At 40.6% G+C, this 15,351-nt stretch overlaps 1 protein-coding gene across 3 annotated transcripts in view; it reads left to right on the forward strand.

Moving 5' to 3' along the window:
- The window catches only part of prkcab (protein kinase C, alpha, b), a 239,375-nt gene that overhangs the window by 196,747 nt on the left and 27,277 nt on the right, over window positions 1-15,351 (forward strand). For all 3 annotated transcript variants that reach the window (XM_054750570.2, XM_054750571.2, XM_054750572.2), the window contains exons 6-8: window positions 10,516-10,672; window positions 10,762-10,896; window positions 14,614-14,707. In XM_054750570.2, coding sequence (XP_054606545.1) covers window positions 10,516-10,672; window positions 10,762-10,896; window positions 14,614-14,707 — 386 coding nt within the window. The remainder of the gene's footprint in view (window positions 1-10,515; window positions 10,673-10,761; window positions 10,897-14,613; window positions 14,708-15,351) is intronic.

A 15,351-nucleotide genomic window follows, 5' to 3' on the forward strand; every position in this document is an offset into this window, starting at 1 on the left:
GTGTTTTCTATTCCGTGTACAGCACTCAGCTTTTAGAAGCTTTGATCTTCCTCACCCATGCGACAGACACTCTTGGTTTACATCTGGAGTTTGATGGTGATGAGCAGCAAACGGAGCAGACTGTTAACTAGGAGGATGACAGTGGTGGTCTTGTTGACATGGTTACCTGAGTCAGATTTAATGAAGCAGTCAAATGGAACTGAAAAAGCTCCCATTAGCATGGTAAATGTCTGCTTTTTGCTTTCTGTTTGATTTGATTTGGTGTTTAAAGCTAAAACTGTCCCTTGTTGTTAAGTGCTGGTGCCTCAATTAGCATGAATGCTATTACATCACAGATCTTATTTCTTTAGCAAAGCTGTGGTCAGTGATCAATGATTCACTTTGTGCATAGATTAAACAGATATGGCCTTAAAGGGAGTTTCTAGAAATTTGTAAGTGTGTTTCTGAGTAAAAGCAAAAAAAAAAGAAAACTATGCTACTCATTGTCAGTAGCAACCTGAACGACCTCTGTTCTGAGAAATAGATTTTTATTCTAAAGACTGATTATTGTTGCCCTCATATAGTACATTTTCATATCTGTTACACATGAGTGAAACCTTTTAAAGTATTGAAATAAACCAACAAAATATGACAATTAGTATTTTACCCCAAAACATAAATTTAATGGTTGGCTAATGTCATCTAGTTTTATAAATATTTTCTTAAATACGTTGAATTGAGTTTAGGTTATCGAAGTAAGTTTGAGTTTTATGACTCACTTATGAGCTACGTTAAACACAATGGCAAAAACAAGCAAAAACAAACTCTGCAAAGATGAATACACAAGAGAAACATTCATGAAAATCAAAATGCAACACAAAATGTTTAAATAACTAATATGATGAAGTTATTTATTTATTTATTTATTTATTTTGAACAAAAAAAGGACTTTTCTTGTATTATTTTTATGACTTTGGGATTGAGTTGTCTGGCCATCATATTGCACTTGCAACTTCAGAGTGGCGGTGTAGGTACAGGATTTGCACGGGCTGCAAGATTGCCGATAACGTTACACTACAGCAAATCCACTCGGCTGAAATACATAGCATCTCTTTTTTATATTCTTTCACACACAGGTTCTGCAAAACTCTTTAGCACTTTTGTTGATAAAGTCTTTTACTGCCTAAATGTTTTTATAACTGCAATTAGTTAATAAAACACCATATTGTCTTCATTTCGTAAAGAATGTGAAACCAGATAAACCAGTCTGCCAAAAAGCACAACAGTTCTTCTAGATCAGCGATTCCCAAACTTATCTAGCCGCGCACCCCCTTCTATGTCCCGACCATGTCGACGCACCCCCCAGCCCCCACATCATATGTAAATATGATCGATCTCGAAATTCATACGTCATCCCAAAATAGAAGCTAATATCTTAATTTGACCTTGAATCAAAAATGTTGTTATAAAACCTCTTAAAAGTTTTTTATCACGGAGAAGGAAGCGCTCATTTCTGCCTTCAGTCTGACGGCACAGCGCCGCGCCGGAGTTTGCGCAGCGTGCGCTTATTGAATCTGTGTGTGTGTGTGTGTGTGTGTGTGTGTGTGTGTGTGTGTGTGTGTGTGTGTGTGTGTGTGTGTGTGTGTGTGTGTGTGTGTGTGTGTGCCCTGCAATGGACTGGCAACCTGTCCAGGGCGTACCCTGCCTGCTTGCCCGGAGATTGCTGGAGATAGGGATGAACAATATATTAGAGATGAACAATATATCAGCATCAATATCGGTATCGGTATGTGATAGTGATTGTAATCATCTCAGAAGCGCAAATGAGTGTGTTGTGTGTACATAATGATGTAAATTCAGCTTTAATAATTTTCATTCTATACAAAATCTTTTGATTTTAGAAGCATTGATGTCAGTATATCAGTATCGGCAAATATTGGTTATCAGCCTTAACAGTGATCTTAGTATCGGATATCGTATCGGCCCAAAATTTTCATATCGGTGCATCACTAATTATTATGATTTCTTAACACTGGTCTTTCCAGGGGGACTCAGCAGCCATGGCCACCCCTAGAAAATTGGCCAAAACTGCTTAGTATCCCTTTAAAAGCTAAATAGTTTTAATAGTAATCAGAATTTGTTGTGTATTGTCCAAGTTTAATATGTTGATCATTAATAAATATTTTATGTTTTCATACAATAATAATAAAAGTAAATAAATTTGACCCTTGCTAACTGCAGAACTTAGAAGAAATTCACAGAATTTAATCCAGCAGTTTTTAAGGAATGTACTAACACTAGGAGGTAGAGCTCTTATGGGCCATTCCCATCTGTACCAGGTCGGCCCGGGCCGGGTAGCCCCAGTCGGCCCCAGCCTGGACCGGTTGATTCCACACATCCTTGTCTTAAGCCCATGTGGGCTGATTCTACCCACCAATCAGAGGCTTGCTCTAATGGAAGGTGTGAATTTGCTGTCAGCAGTGGGTGTGTTGGCCCTGGTCGGCCTGAAGCAGACCCCCTCGAGAAGAGGGCTGAGAATGAGCCTTGGTTGGCCCGGAAAAATACCAGGCCACCCAGATATGTAAACAACGTATGCTACCCGGCCTGGGCCGACCCGGTACAGATATGATACACTTGGTAAATAATAAATGGCTTGTATTTGTATAGCACCTCTTACGACCCCCCAAGACACAACAACACATACAGTGGTTCCACAGCTGCCCTGGAGCACGCTGACCGAAGCGAGGCTTCCGTAAACTGGCGCCACTGGTCCCTCCGACCACCACTCGCAGATAACATGGGTTAAGTGTCTTGTTCAAGGACACAACAACTGTGAGAGACTGAGCAGGATTTGAACCCACAACCCTCCACTTGGTTTAATCTTGCTCGTTTCATCTCATTTTGAGAAAACACCTTTTTTCTCACTAATCTGATTATAACAGAAATGTGTTTCTTTTATCACACCCATTTTAATGATAGATGCTCCTTGATGTTTAAACGTTAATTGGTTCCCATTTTGTTTATTTGTGATTTTAAAATTTTTGGAGGAAAAAAAGAGTTTGTATTTTAAACTTTAACACATTGTAAATTGTTTTCCTATTATCATAGTAACATTATGAAACAGAGCTCTGTTGTGATGAGGTAAGGAGAGAAATGATTCGTTTCAAGATGTCGTAACATTTCCTTGCTCAGCTTCTGTATTATTTATATTTCAAAATATATTTACCAGGACTGCAGGCCTGCCAAAAATGTCTCAACTGCATCTCTGCCAAACCTGATGCAATTTAACAGAAATATCATATTATACATAGGCTGCTAAATAAGCCAGGCTGCATCCATCATTAAAGAGATAAAATGGTTGTTTATGAAGTTTTGGACCTAGGGTGAAATTAAAAATGGAACACTTATCGATCGGCTCTCTCATGCTCTATATGAAGGAGAAACTGAAGATCGATCCAGACTGCAGCAGAGAGGAATGAATCCTGTAGGAACACACGTTCTGAAGCCTTCTGTGTCATTTGTTCCTCTTCTATGATAGCAGTGATCTGAACAGTGAAGCCACAGCTTGTTCTGCGGCTCCCCTCTGGCTCCAACACGCAAGTGGCAGCGTTTTGTGGTTCACCGCACCTACATGAACTTGATTAAATCTTTCCAGCCAAGAAAACAGACACATCTCCTCAGGCTCGCACCCTGTAACCCCTCCTCCTCTCCCATTTCCATTCTGTTTTCTCTTTATCATTCCTTTCATTCAGTATTGACTCGCCCAGTTATCTTGTCCTACCTGCTCCTTTGGGTCCTCAGTTTTCTCATATCTGCTGAGATCACGCCTATTTGTGCATGTTGTCTTCCTCAATTTTCTTCTTCTTTTTGTAAAAAGGGACTGATCTCCGCTCTGCTCTAATGTCTCATTATCGTTTGCTTCCACACCCTATATTTAGCTTTTTTCTGTCGTTCTGTTCTTTTTCCACACCTGATTTTTTACTTCTCATCCTGATTGCAGTGTTTCTTACAAAAGTGACATTTTGAAAACCCGTAGGCAGGAGCCGGCGTTTCTTCTGGAGTTTTAATGATAGACAAACATGTAAGCGTCCCCACATGACCTGCCCACACACACTCGGAGCATCTGAGGATGGCGGTTTACGCAGCAGTTTACCCGGGATGAGATTTCCTACTGCTGACATGTTTGCCTCAGGTTTAAAGCACATGAACTGAAATTCTATTTTTTGTCCTGCAACGGCACAAACAGTGTTTAAACAGAGTTCCTGTGGGTCAAAATTTGCCTCTCTTCTAATATGTAGCCCTTTACTTTTGAGGCATCTACATTTCTTTCTAAAATATAAAAAAGGTGTCTCATTGCCTGAAGAACGAAGCTGCTGTCCGCTTTAGTTTTGATATAATAAAGTGAAATCTTCTTCCAGAAGTCATGAGAGCAGGCAGAAGAAGGGTTCTGGTTCATTGTTTGCATGTCTTTATACCAGCCTGCATCCACCGCCTTTATGAGACTGTAGGCTTCTCACTGGGAGCCTGCAGGGTGTGAGATGGAAACACACTGAACTTATGTGTCTGTATGGAAGCACATTGCTGTCAGTGCAAGGACAAAAATATAAGAGCAGCATCTTGTAAAAATGATTCTCATTAAAACATTGTCTGAATATGGATTTGATGAGAAGGTTTTTCATAATACCATGTCTAATATCTTGTAATAATGAGATTCACGGGGGGTGTTGAACCGTTTTGGTTTGGCCTGTTTGGTTCGGTCCACTTGCGTACCGTTTCGGTTTATTTTTTGCGTTAAATAATCAATTTTTATTTGTGTGATTGAAGTGCAGCAGATTGAAGTTCCTAGGCGAGTTTACGCACAGACGCTGTATTGGGTGAGACGTGATGGCTGCACGCGCCTGATCTCTGTTTAACTCATTCACTGCCAGCCGTTTCTCAGCGTTTTTACAGTTTTTTTAAGAGTCACAGAGTGTTGCGCGCTAGGATGATGTCTACGCCAAAACAACCAAAACAAAGCGGAGACTCACCTCATCAGGAAGAATCTGCGCATTTCGAGTGTTATCTGTTCTTTCGTAATCCGTTGTTGAATTGTGATCGGCAGAAGCTTTTCCGGTTCGCGCCTCACTTTTTTTACAGCAGCGGCCCAAAATGATCTCCTAACACATGGATTTTCTGCTTCCTGATCACGTGACGTGTGACGTATACGGATGAAGATCGGCTTTAGAGCTGAGATGTTTGTTCTCACGGTGCGGGGGCTCGTTCCGACGCCCCAACGGTAAAAAAAAAATGCAAATGACGACTTTAATCGTCATTGGCAGCGAATGAGTTAAAAAATGTGATCTGCAAATTCCGATCAACGCCTTTCAGAGTGGATCAAACCAGCTGGCTGTTGCTGCTACTGGAGCCCGAAGAGACGCAGAACCTAGCGTCGCTTTGCCCCTCCCTCCCTTCTCTCACACTGCCGGCACGCAGCGGCAAAAATGTAAACAAACACGTCTGCTGAACTTTCCCCCTGGGACAACTGGTGTAAAAATTTCATCCTACAACAAAAAATACGGCGCTGTGGAAGCTCTTTATTTAATACGAGTAAAAACTCTGGGCGGTGAGAGGTGAGTTTTTAAGGCTTGCTGCTGAAATAAAAGCACGTAGCAACAACAGTTAAACACAACACTTGTCTGAGCGTAAAACTCATAGCTGCACAAATAACCTGTGAAATAATTGAAGACATCATGTTAGACCAGCAGCCTGTGATAACACCTGGATCTGCTCACTATAGATTACAGATATTAAATAAATAAATATAATAGCAATAATGTTTCGAAAATGTTTCGACCCAAGCTCTTCAAAACACCAGACCGAATACGATGTTAGCGTACCGTTACACCACTACTCATACGGGCAAAACCCAGACTTCTAGAGGGGCGTTTGAGTCTCATCCAGAAGAAACAGGGGAGGGAGGGAGCCCCTTTTTAACAACAATAGTTTGTCAGATTAACATATTTCTACACCTAGCCCCACCCCAGCAGAATATCTACGCCCATCCCTGCATTTGTACAACTTCCAGAAAATTGGGGCAGCAGTAGCTCAACAGGTTGAGCGGGTTGTCCAGTAATCGGAAGGTTGCAGGTTCGATCCCGGCTCCGAACAGAGAATTCTGCTGTTGTGTCCTTGGGCAAGACACTTAACCCACCTTGCCTGCTGGTGGTGGTCGGAGGGACCGGTGGCGCCTGTGCTCGGCAGCCTCGCCTCTGTCAGTGCGCCCCAGGGCAGCTGTGGCTACATTGTAGCTCATCACCACCAGTGTGTGAATGTGTGTGTGAATGGATGAATGATACACTGTAGTGTAAAGCGCTTTGGATTCCTTACTCTGAGAGGCGCTATACAAGTGCGGGTCATTTATCATTACACATTTCTGTCAAGTCCACTTTCAAAATGAGGGAGGAAAGAGTCCTCACTTGGGTTTCTTGTCCACTACTTGAAGTGCAGCTTTCAAAGTAAAGGTTGACTTTCTGTTTGTAACCTTTTTACGTGAAATAAAATGATGTGCATAAAATATATGTCCCGATATTACATTAGACATGTTCTCTTTGTGTGGGAAACCTGCAGGAAGTTTTAGTGTAATGTGCCTGTTACACTCGAATGCGTAAAAACGGTCTGTTGTCTTGGCAACGGGGTTTGCGTTGTGGAGTTGGCAGAGAAGAGAGCTAGCGAGTGTATTTTAGTGAATTATGTTGTTTGGCTATTTTTTCCGTTGTTGTAGCAATGCTCTGAGTTGCACTCGTGTGAAAAGCGCTTCATAAATGAAGTTTGATTGATTAGCTCTAATTCTTCAAACATGCCTCATTCATTTAAAGTAGCATATGCCACAACATATAATCGCTATTTTACCGTTACAACCTTTCTTCGTACTGAGTGATATTAAACACATTGTTACGAGAAACTTTCTTGTTCAAGCAACTCTTACGTCTTATTGAGAGAAAGTTTTGTGTTAAACAAGATTTAGATCACGTTCTAACAAGAAACGTTCTTGTTATTACAAGTGCAGCCCCTCTACTATTTTCTTTGCATTGACGCCAACATGCTTCCGTACAGTTATGTTTATTATGTAGCTAGGTCACCTGATACATAATATGATACTGCTGAAGATAAATGATGAGGCATGATTTGCATATTTCTGTTTATTTTGTTTTGTAAAATGTTACAGTTGGACAAAAGCTCATTAAATATATGTAAATGATGTATTCTTCATTCTGTTTTCTAAAGTGGAAGCCAATTAAAAGTGCTCTCCTGAGAAAACAACAGATTGTTTCTGCTTTCTTGTTTTGCTTCTGGCGTCACACTCTTTTCATCATTCTCCTAAACCTTTAGATTATTGTTTTTGTCTTAAAAGTCCCAGCTGTGCCTTCTGAAAATGTTCACCAGAAACAGGAATCCTAAATCCACTCTGTGTGTGTGTGTGTGTGTGTGTGTGCGTGCGTGCGTGCGTGCGTGCGTGCGTGTGTGTGTGTGTGTGTGTGTGTGTGTGTGTGTGTGTGTGTGTGTGTGTGTGTGTGATCCCTGACACTACACAGTAGGGATCCATCCAGCTCCCGTTTGGTCGTGCAGCTTTCCCCTCCAGATTATCAGCCGTTCATTGGCTGCACATGGCATTGTTACGCAACAACACATTTAATTCTCAAAGCCTTCTTCAGGGAGGTTATGCTGTCAGCCCACCACAGCCCTGTTTGCACCCGCCCCTTCTGACAAATGCATCATATTTTCCTGTGGCACAGTTGTTTATTTTATTTACGCTTTGTTCAAATATGCGAGGCAACTAATGTGGAAGATGCTTTTATTTGCCAAAGGCAATGGTTATGGCAGGATTTGTTATGTGCTGATTGAAAGTGGCGTTCGAAGATGAGTAAAGCTCAAAGTGCAACATATAACACCCAGATTTAGTAGAAATATATCGGTCTGTTGTCTGAAGATTTTCAAAGACCCATTTGGGTTTTTGCAGGGACGAAGAACTGTTGTGAATGTTTGAGGAGCAACTTTTGTTTCATACTACTGCTGAAGCCTTGAATAGACGACACAGGCACAGTAATTTAAACAGAAGTCTATGTTTTGTGTTCATATCATGGCTGATTCATGCCCAAACAAAAGACTAAAACACACAAATAAATCCAGTAATTTTATTAGCTGCTACCTCATAAGGAGATCAGATGAAGGGAGGACACAGACGGCAAGCAGCTCTTGTTGTATCTAAGCAACAACCGACACCAGAGATGCACCTTGATGATGATCTTTTATTGTGTGTGTGTGTGTGTGTGTGTGTGTGTGTGTGTGTGTGTGTGTGTGTGTGTGTGTGTGTGTGTGTGTGTGTGTGTGTGTGTGTGTGTGTGTGTGTGTGTTAAAATGACAGTGACAGATTGAAGGACAACATGACAATGAACACACACTTTGTCAATACAAAAAACTAAGTAGCATTCCTCCTGACGTGTTGGTGTGTTTCCCTGACTAGCTCGTTTCGCTGCCTGTTGAAGTTTCTTTGGTATCATTTGGAGCCAGCGTTGCCATGGAACTGACTGATGCTTGTGAACGCCGTTTTAGAGAACGTGGGATGCTGAGATTTTCCTTCTGCTCTTCGTTATGTGTGTGTGTGTGTGTGTGTGTGTGTGTGTGTGTGTGTGTGTGTGTGCGCGCGCACATGCATGTGTGAGTGCATGTGTGTTTTTATCAGTGTGAGGGAGGTAGATGACTGCAGCAGAGAATTAGCTTTGGACAAAAAGTCAAACTGTGACATTAAAACACCACATTCATAAAGATGAGAAAAGCACGTGACTGATGTTCAGGGACGTGCACTGCCCCCTAATGGATGAAACGGTGAGAGCAAAGAGAACTTTCATTAACAGGGATCAATAATGCAACCCCAGGTTCTGCAGGTCAAAATGGAAAAATTACAACATGGTGCAAAAGTCCATTTATTTCAGTCATTCAACTTAGACTGGGAGACCCTCTAAAGGCCCAGGAACCCTCTGCAGGTGTTCCAGATTCATTAGCTGATTAGGAGTCTGACACTTTGAGTCTAGAACATTGAACCTTTTCACAGTATTCTAATTGTCTGATATTTTGAATGTGGGGTTTTCATCAGCTGTAAGTCATAATCATCATAAATAATAAAAAGCTTGAAGTATCTGATTTAGACTGAATCAATAACATTGAGAGAATGCTTTTGGATTCACAAGATGAATGACTGAACGGTGAACACTGGGGAAGAGGGAAGGATATGATTTGTTCATTTTTTAATAAGTTATAAACAGGAAGGTTGTTGAGGAGTGTGAAGTATGTTATGTTAAAGAGCAAGTCACCCCCAAATCACATTTTTTTTTGCTGATAAACTATATAAAGGAGAGTCTAATCATGCTACAGACATGTGTAGTCAATAATTTGGCAGTTCAGTGCATCTTGGTTAAAATTCAAATATTCTGCCTAAAACTGTCAGTGTTGCGCCGTCGTCAGGGAAAAATTTTGCACCGTATTTGAATTTAAATCTGCCACCGCTATTGGCTAAGAGGTATGCTATGATGTAATCTGGTACATTATGATGTCATAATGCCATTGTGAGCCTGTATGTGTATTTGTTAGCGGCTCCGCCCTCTCGGTCTGCCAAGCAACAGCATTTGTTGCATTTTTCAAACAGGAAGTGGGAGTTGAGTAAGAATCTGACAGGGGGTGACTTGCTCTTTAAGTTCTACATGTACCTAATTTAAATTAATAACAACGTAATATTTCAGTAAAATCCATTTCTATTTAGATCTTTTATTTTTGATTGAATGTGAATCAGCATATTTAAATGAAAATAGGAATAGCACAACATTTTAAACACTCATCAGAATAACTTAGTGAAAGGATGAATGGATGACCCTAACCCTGACCCCCACCTTTTAAAAAAACTACAATAAAATAATTAATAATAATTTACTTTAGCTTTAACCTAAACTTGATTACATGATTTATTTTTATTTTTTAGTCATCATCCATCACTTTTATTCGCCTAACAGAAAGTTGCTGTGGAAACCTTGAGCAGCTGTTATATTGTTACAGCTGTTGGGACATTTTGGACATTTTGAGGAAAATGTGTTTACCTTTGGTAATAGTTTCTATTTATCATTCCATATGTACTGTGGCTGTGTTTGTCTGACTTTTTTGTTATGATTTAAAAAAGTTAAATCCAACACCTTTAAACTCCAGCTCCTCATTGATATTTGGTTTTATTTTGATGACTGTTCTAATAACCTTCTCAGAGTTAGAGTGAATAGGACCAAACTGAAAGAAAACAAGTCAACGAAACCGCTTAAAGCTGTTAAATATTATGATGTTCATGTCCATAAAAGTGTGTGAACGTCTTCCTGAGTCTCTGTCCTACAGACTGACGTTTGAGCTGGAGGTCACACCAAGTTCTGGTTGTTTCTGTTTGTGGTCTGGGTTAGGGTTAGCCTGAGTAAGTCTGAAGTCAGCTTGTGTTTGAGACTGACTGCATATATGTTTTCTTTCCAGTGGGAGAAGCCAGGAACCTGATTCCTATGGACCCAAATGGCTTATCAGACCCGTATGTTAAACTCAAACTCATCCCAGACCCAAAGAATGAGACCAAACAAAAGACCAGAACCATCCGCTCCTCTCTCAATCCCTGCTGGAACGAGTCTTTCACCTTGTGAGTGAAAACTTGATTGAGCTCTCTTGTCCAGAACAGAATGTACTGAGGGTTTCTTGTTCATATTTTTCTTTTGTGTGACTGCCCAGTAAGCTGAAAGTGACCGATAAGGACCGGCGTCTGTCCATCGAGGTGTGGGACTGGGACAGAACCACCAGGAATGACTTCATGGGCTCCATGTCGTTTGGTGTGTCGGAGCTCATCAAAGCCCACCACTGTGGATGGTCAGTTTATGTCTTTAAATCACTTCTAACACCACAGGGGCGTTTGAAGAATAATAACTCATTAATTCAGTCTAGCAAAACTCAAAAAGACACAGGCAACGACAATAAATGAGCCGTGAAGCACAATAAAAAAAAAATTAAGTTATTTAATGACAACTAATTTACTAATTTCTCTCATCCTGAGTTGGGAGCATTTCTAACTTCCTCTGGCATTATTAGGACCTCATAAACATAGAAACAGATGTGTTTGTAGTTCAAAACATGTGTGAAAATTCATAGATTATCTATAGCGGTTTGCATCGGGCATGGGGGTTTACAGCCCATGGGCCACATCCAGCCCACATGAGGTCGATGAAAACATCTGATGAAAAAACACACAAGTTCAAACACAAATCTGAAAACATCTTTTACTTTGAAACTGGCTTTTGCGTGGCTTTTATTGTGAAGTGTGCCTCTTTCATGTGTGCTCCAGCTAGGAAATAGCAAAGAAAATCTCAGCTAGTAGAAGCTATCTGTTAGCATTAGCAAGTCCACAACATGGCAGAACCCCTTGAGTCTTGTGTTATTTGTGGAGATGCATTGCAACATCGCAAAGCAAATGAAAACAGTGGTAGAGTTGTGTTGCTGTTAGCCAATCAGAGGCGAGATGTCCAAATAAGACTCCAAAACCTGCCGTCTGAAGCTCAGCTTTGATCCGGCTCCCTTCAAATTCCTGAAACAGGTGCACTAAAACTTTTTTCCCCTAAATACAAGGAATTCATTCCTACTGGGGACCACTGCAAACACATTAGAATATAAGCAAAGTACCATTTTGATAATATATTTAGTCACCAAAGTCACAGAAAAGCAGTGTGTGGCTATTGACCCTTTGCACCTACATCACCTTATCACACGGGTCCACCATATTGGTTGACAAAAGCATGTAAACAGTGAACAACACGAGTACTAAAAGGGAAAAGTAGTGCCCCAGATAGTTTTTTTGTTGTCATTTTTTGCTATGGTTAGCCTGGCTTCAAATAGTTCAAGCCCAGTTCAGTTATTGGAAGAAGTAGCGCATCTAGGTGGGGTAACAGTGAATTATGGGAGTATTGAACGGAGAGGAAAAGTGGTGACTGAGGTTGTGTTTTTGCTAGTTTAGCCTCGTTTCTATTGGTTCGAGCTCAGTTCACATGTGGAAAGATTTCACAGGCGGAGCTCATAAAGAGCCGTTTTTAAACAAGTTATTTGTTAGCTAGCTTACAAACTTTTGCTCATGTTCTCCCTGCTGCACCGATGTAGACAAGCTGCCAACTTTGCCAGAATTCACCCCGCTGGATTTATAATATTATGTGATGAACAGCGTTCACGTTACACTGGAGCTGATAAAAAAACACACCGGAGTAAGACAAGCTATGACGACGACACATGTTAAATAAATAACAGAATTTTAACACACATAATCCTACATTGAAACAATATTATTGTAAATTATTAGCTTGCATTTCACTACAGTGGACGATACTGCACGTCCTTCATGGTGAAACAGGATTATCAACAGGATCAAGACCCGTGAGGAACAGGACGCTGTTTTAAGCTCACATTAGACAGAGTTTACAGACTAAGGAACGGGAGGAGTTTCTATACAGTAGAAGGTGTTATTTCACTTAAAAAGAAAATGGAAAACTATTTAAAGGGACAATTTGCAACTTTTTAAATATTTTTTTTATCATTTTCTTGAGCCAGTATGTGCTAAAATTACAATTTACAGGGTTAATGAAAGGCCACTCTATCGCCCCTGTAGCCAGAATATCGTACTTGCAACATCACAGTTCCCGGTCCAGTCTGTGTTACATTTCCTGCATGTCTTAGATCATGAACACAGCTGATTAAGTAAATTTAGTGATGAATCACCACTGCAGACACTAAGGAATGCTGGGAGACATTTTAGCTGTTAGATTAAGGTGTTTAAAAAACGAACACACAGTGATAGTTTGGCTAGCACAAATGCACACTAGGGGTGTTTCTCAATGCCAAGGAACCTTGCCTTAATGTCTTGGCCCCGCCCCGGTTGCCTAGGAGATACGTCATTGGAAGCCGCCAAGACGTGTTCCAATGTTCATGTTGTACCGAGGCATGTGTTCTCCATTTGTTAGCCGTTTAGCTAGCTGAGCGAGGATACACAAGAGGTGTCTTGTAGCCTAGCCTTCGTCAAAAATTACCCAGAATACACTGCAGTATTTTCAAAAGGATGGCGGATCAGAAGCCGGCAGCTACTTCGGGGACAAATTTTTGATTTAAAAGAAAGTCAGTTAATTTAAAATGGTTTTTTTTAGATCCAAAGAAGTTATCTATGGTTGGTTAGTTGGTTAGTAGTTGCAGCTTCAGTGGCTAGCGGGTAGTAACTCACTTATATTTTTAATTTAATAAATCTATACACAATTTAAAAAGTAAAAGGCTCGTTATATATTTATATTGAAACTAAAACGTATGAAATATAACATTATCTCCCGTGTCACGTGACGTCACGTGACCGCCGTGAGAGCCGCGGTCACGTGATGCAAGTCTGTTCCATTTCACTGTTTTCTTTGACCAAGGAAGGACAGTGTCCTCGTAAGCAAGGCGCCTGGCCTCGCAAGACATCGCCTCGCAAGGCCAGATGCCTTGACATTGAGAAGCACTCTAAGGGTGCTAAAAGCAAGCCAAAACTGCTTAGTATACCTTTAGTTTTATTGATTTAATGCCAAAGTTTGACGTACTGCCAAAAATAATCACATTGTTTCCTGATATTTCTTCTGAACGTTCTTTATTAATGATATGAAATTAGAAGTGATTCCTTCTCATTAATACAATTCAAGCTTTATTGCCCAGTTGCAGTCTTGCTAACAGATGTTATAGTCACAACAGAATAAAAAATTTACATGCTGTAGACTTCAGCATAGTAAAATTATCTCACCCCTCATTTATTTCTGTTGTCAAAAAACAGGTTTTGGTGCACCCAAATACCACAAATCAATGTTTAAATCACCCTTAACTATTTATCTCAAATACATTGAAATATAACCATTTACAACAATAAAATTGCTTCATTTTGAAAGAAACAGATGAAATTGTGTCTGTTTTTGGACCCTACCCATCCAGCCTGTAAACTACTCACCCTTCTTCCTCCAGGCAGAAAACAGAGCAGCCTTAAAGCCTGGACATCATTAGCTCACATGTTGTTTTTCAATGTCTGCCATGGTGTTGAATGACAATAATAAAATAATCTGAATTTGTTAAATATTTACTCATCATTTGTTTAAAGGGAAGATTCGTTTCCTGTCCGCTGAAGCTGCTTCATCTTGTATTTTACCAAATCAGCATCTCAAGGAAATACCAATGTGTGAAAATGTTGGCAGCAAACTCGGAAACTCCGTCAGTGCGTGTGTGTGTGTGTGTGTGTGTGTGTGTGTGTGTGTGTGTGTGTGTGTGTGTGTGTGTGTGTGTGTGTGTGTGTGTGTGTGTGTGTGTGTGTGTGCGTTGCTGCATTTGTGATTATAGTAAATCATGGACCATGTGACGAGCAGTGTGTACACTAAGGGATCTGCCAACAGACCACAGGTCTGTTCAGAAAACAGGAATCATGTTGTTCAACTGAAGTGAGCAGAAACGTCTTGTGGGTGCACTGAGGGACGGACACAAGGAAGATCAGTTGAATCAGTAAAAGAATAATTGAAATCAATGATTTTTCTCCTCTCTCAGGTACAAGCTTTTGAACCAGGAGGAGGGCGAGTACTACAACGTTCCCATCCCAGAGGTGGATGATGTCAACCTGGAGCTCAGACAGAAGTTTGAGGTGAGAATCAGGGCCAGGCACATTCTTCTAAAGCATTTACACACACCTTTCACACAAACTCACTCTGAATTTTACAAAAGTGTCCTTCCTACTGTCACCACGGTAACCTCACCGTCTGCCTGCTTTACCATGTTTTCTTGAATTCAGGAAAGACAAAATAACCTGAATAGTTTTGATTTTAAAGGATAATCCACTCAGGTGAAAAAAACATGAGTTTACTGAGTCTCCTTTGAGGAGAGGAAATGATGCTTACAAGTTTAAAGGGACACTTTGCAACTTTTCATGTTTTCAAATCATTTTCTTGAGTCAGTATGTGCTAAAATTACCCTTTTGCAACTTCAGAGTGCCGGTCTGGTCTGTTGGGGAAAAATTGCTGCAGCCTGGTGCCAGCCCGTTTCCTGCACATTTTATCATCAGGAACACAGCTGATTTGTTTAATTTAGTAATGGATCACCCCTGTAGACACCAATGAAGGCTGGGAAACATTTCAGCTGTTAGATTAAGGTGTTAAAACGACAAACGCACAGCGAGGAAATACGTTTTGCTTTTGGTTCTACAAACGGACACTTGGGGGTGCTTAAAGCAAGCCAAAACCACCTAGTCTCCCTTTAACAAGAAGATGTGAAACTAAGGCCTGATTCACA

Source organism: Nothobranchius furzeri, chromosome 12 (assembly GCF_043380555.1).
Source record: "Nothobranchius furzeri strain GRZ-AD chromosome 12, NfurGRZ-RIMD1, whole genome shotgun sequence".
NCBI classification, from domain to species: Eukaryota; Metazoa; Chordata; class Actinopteri; order Cyprinodontiformes; family Nothobranchiidae; genus Nothobranchius; species Nothobranchius furzeri.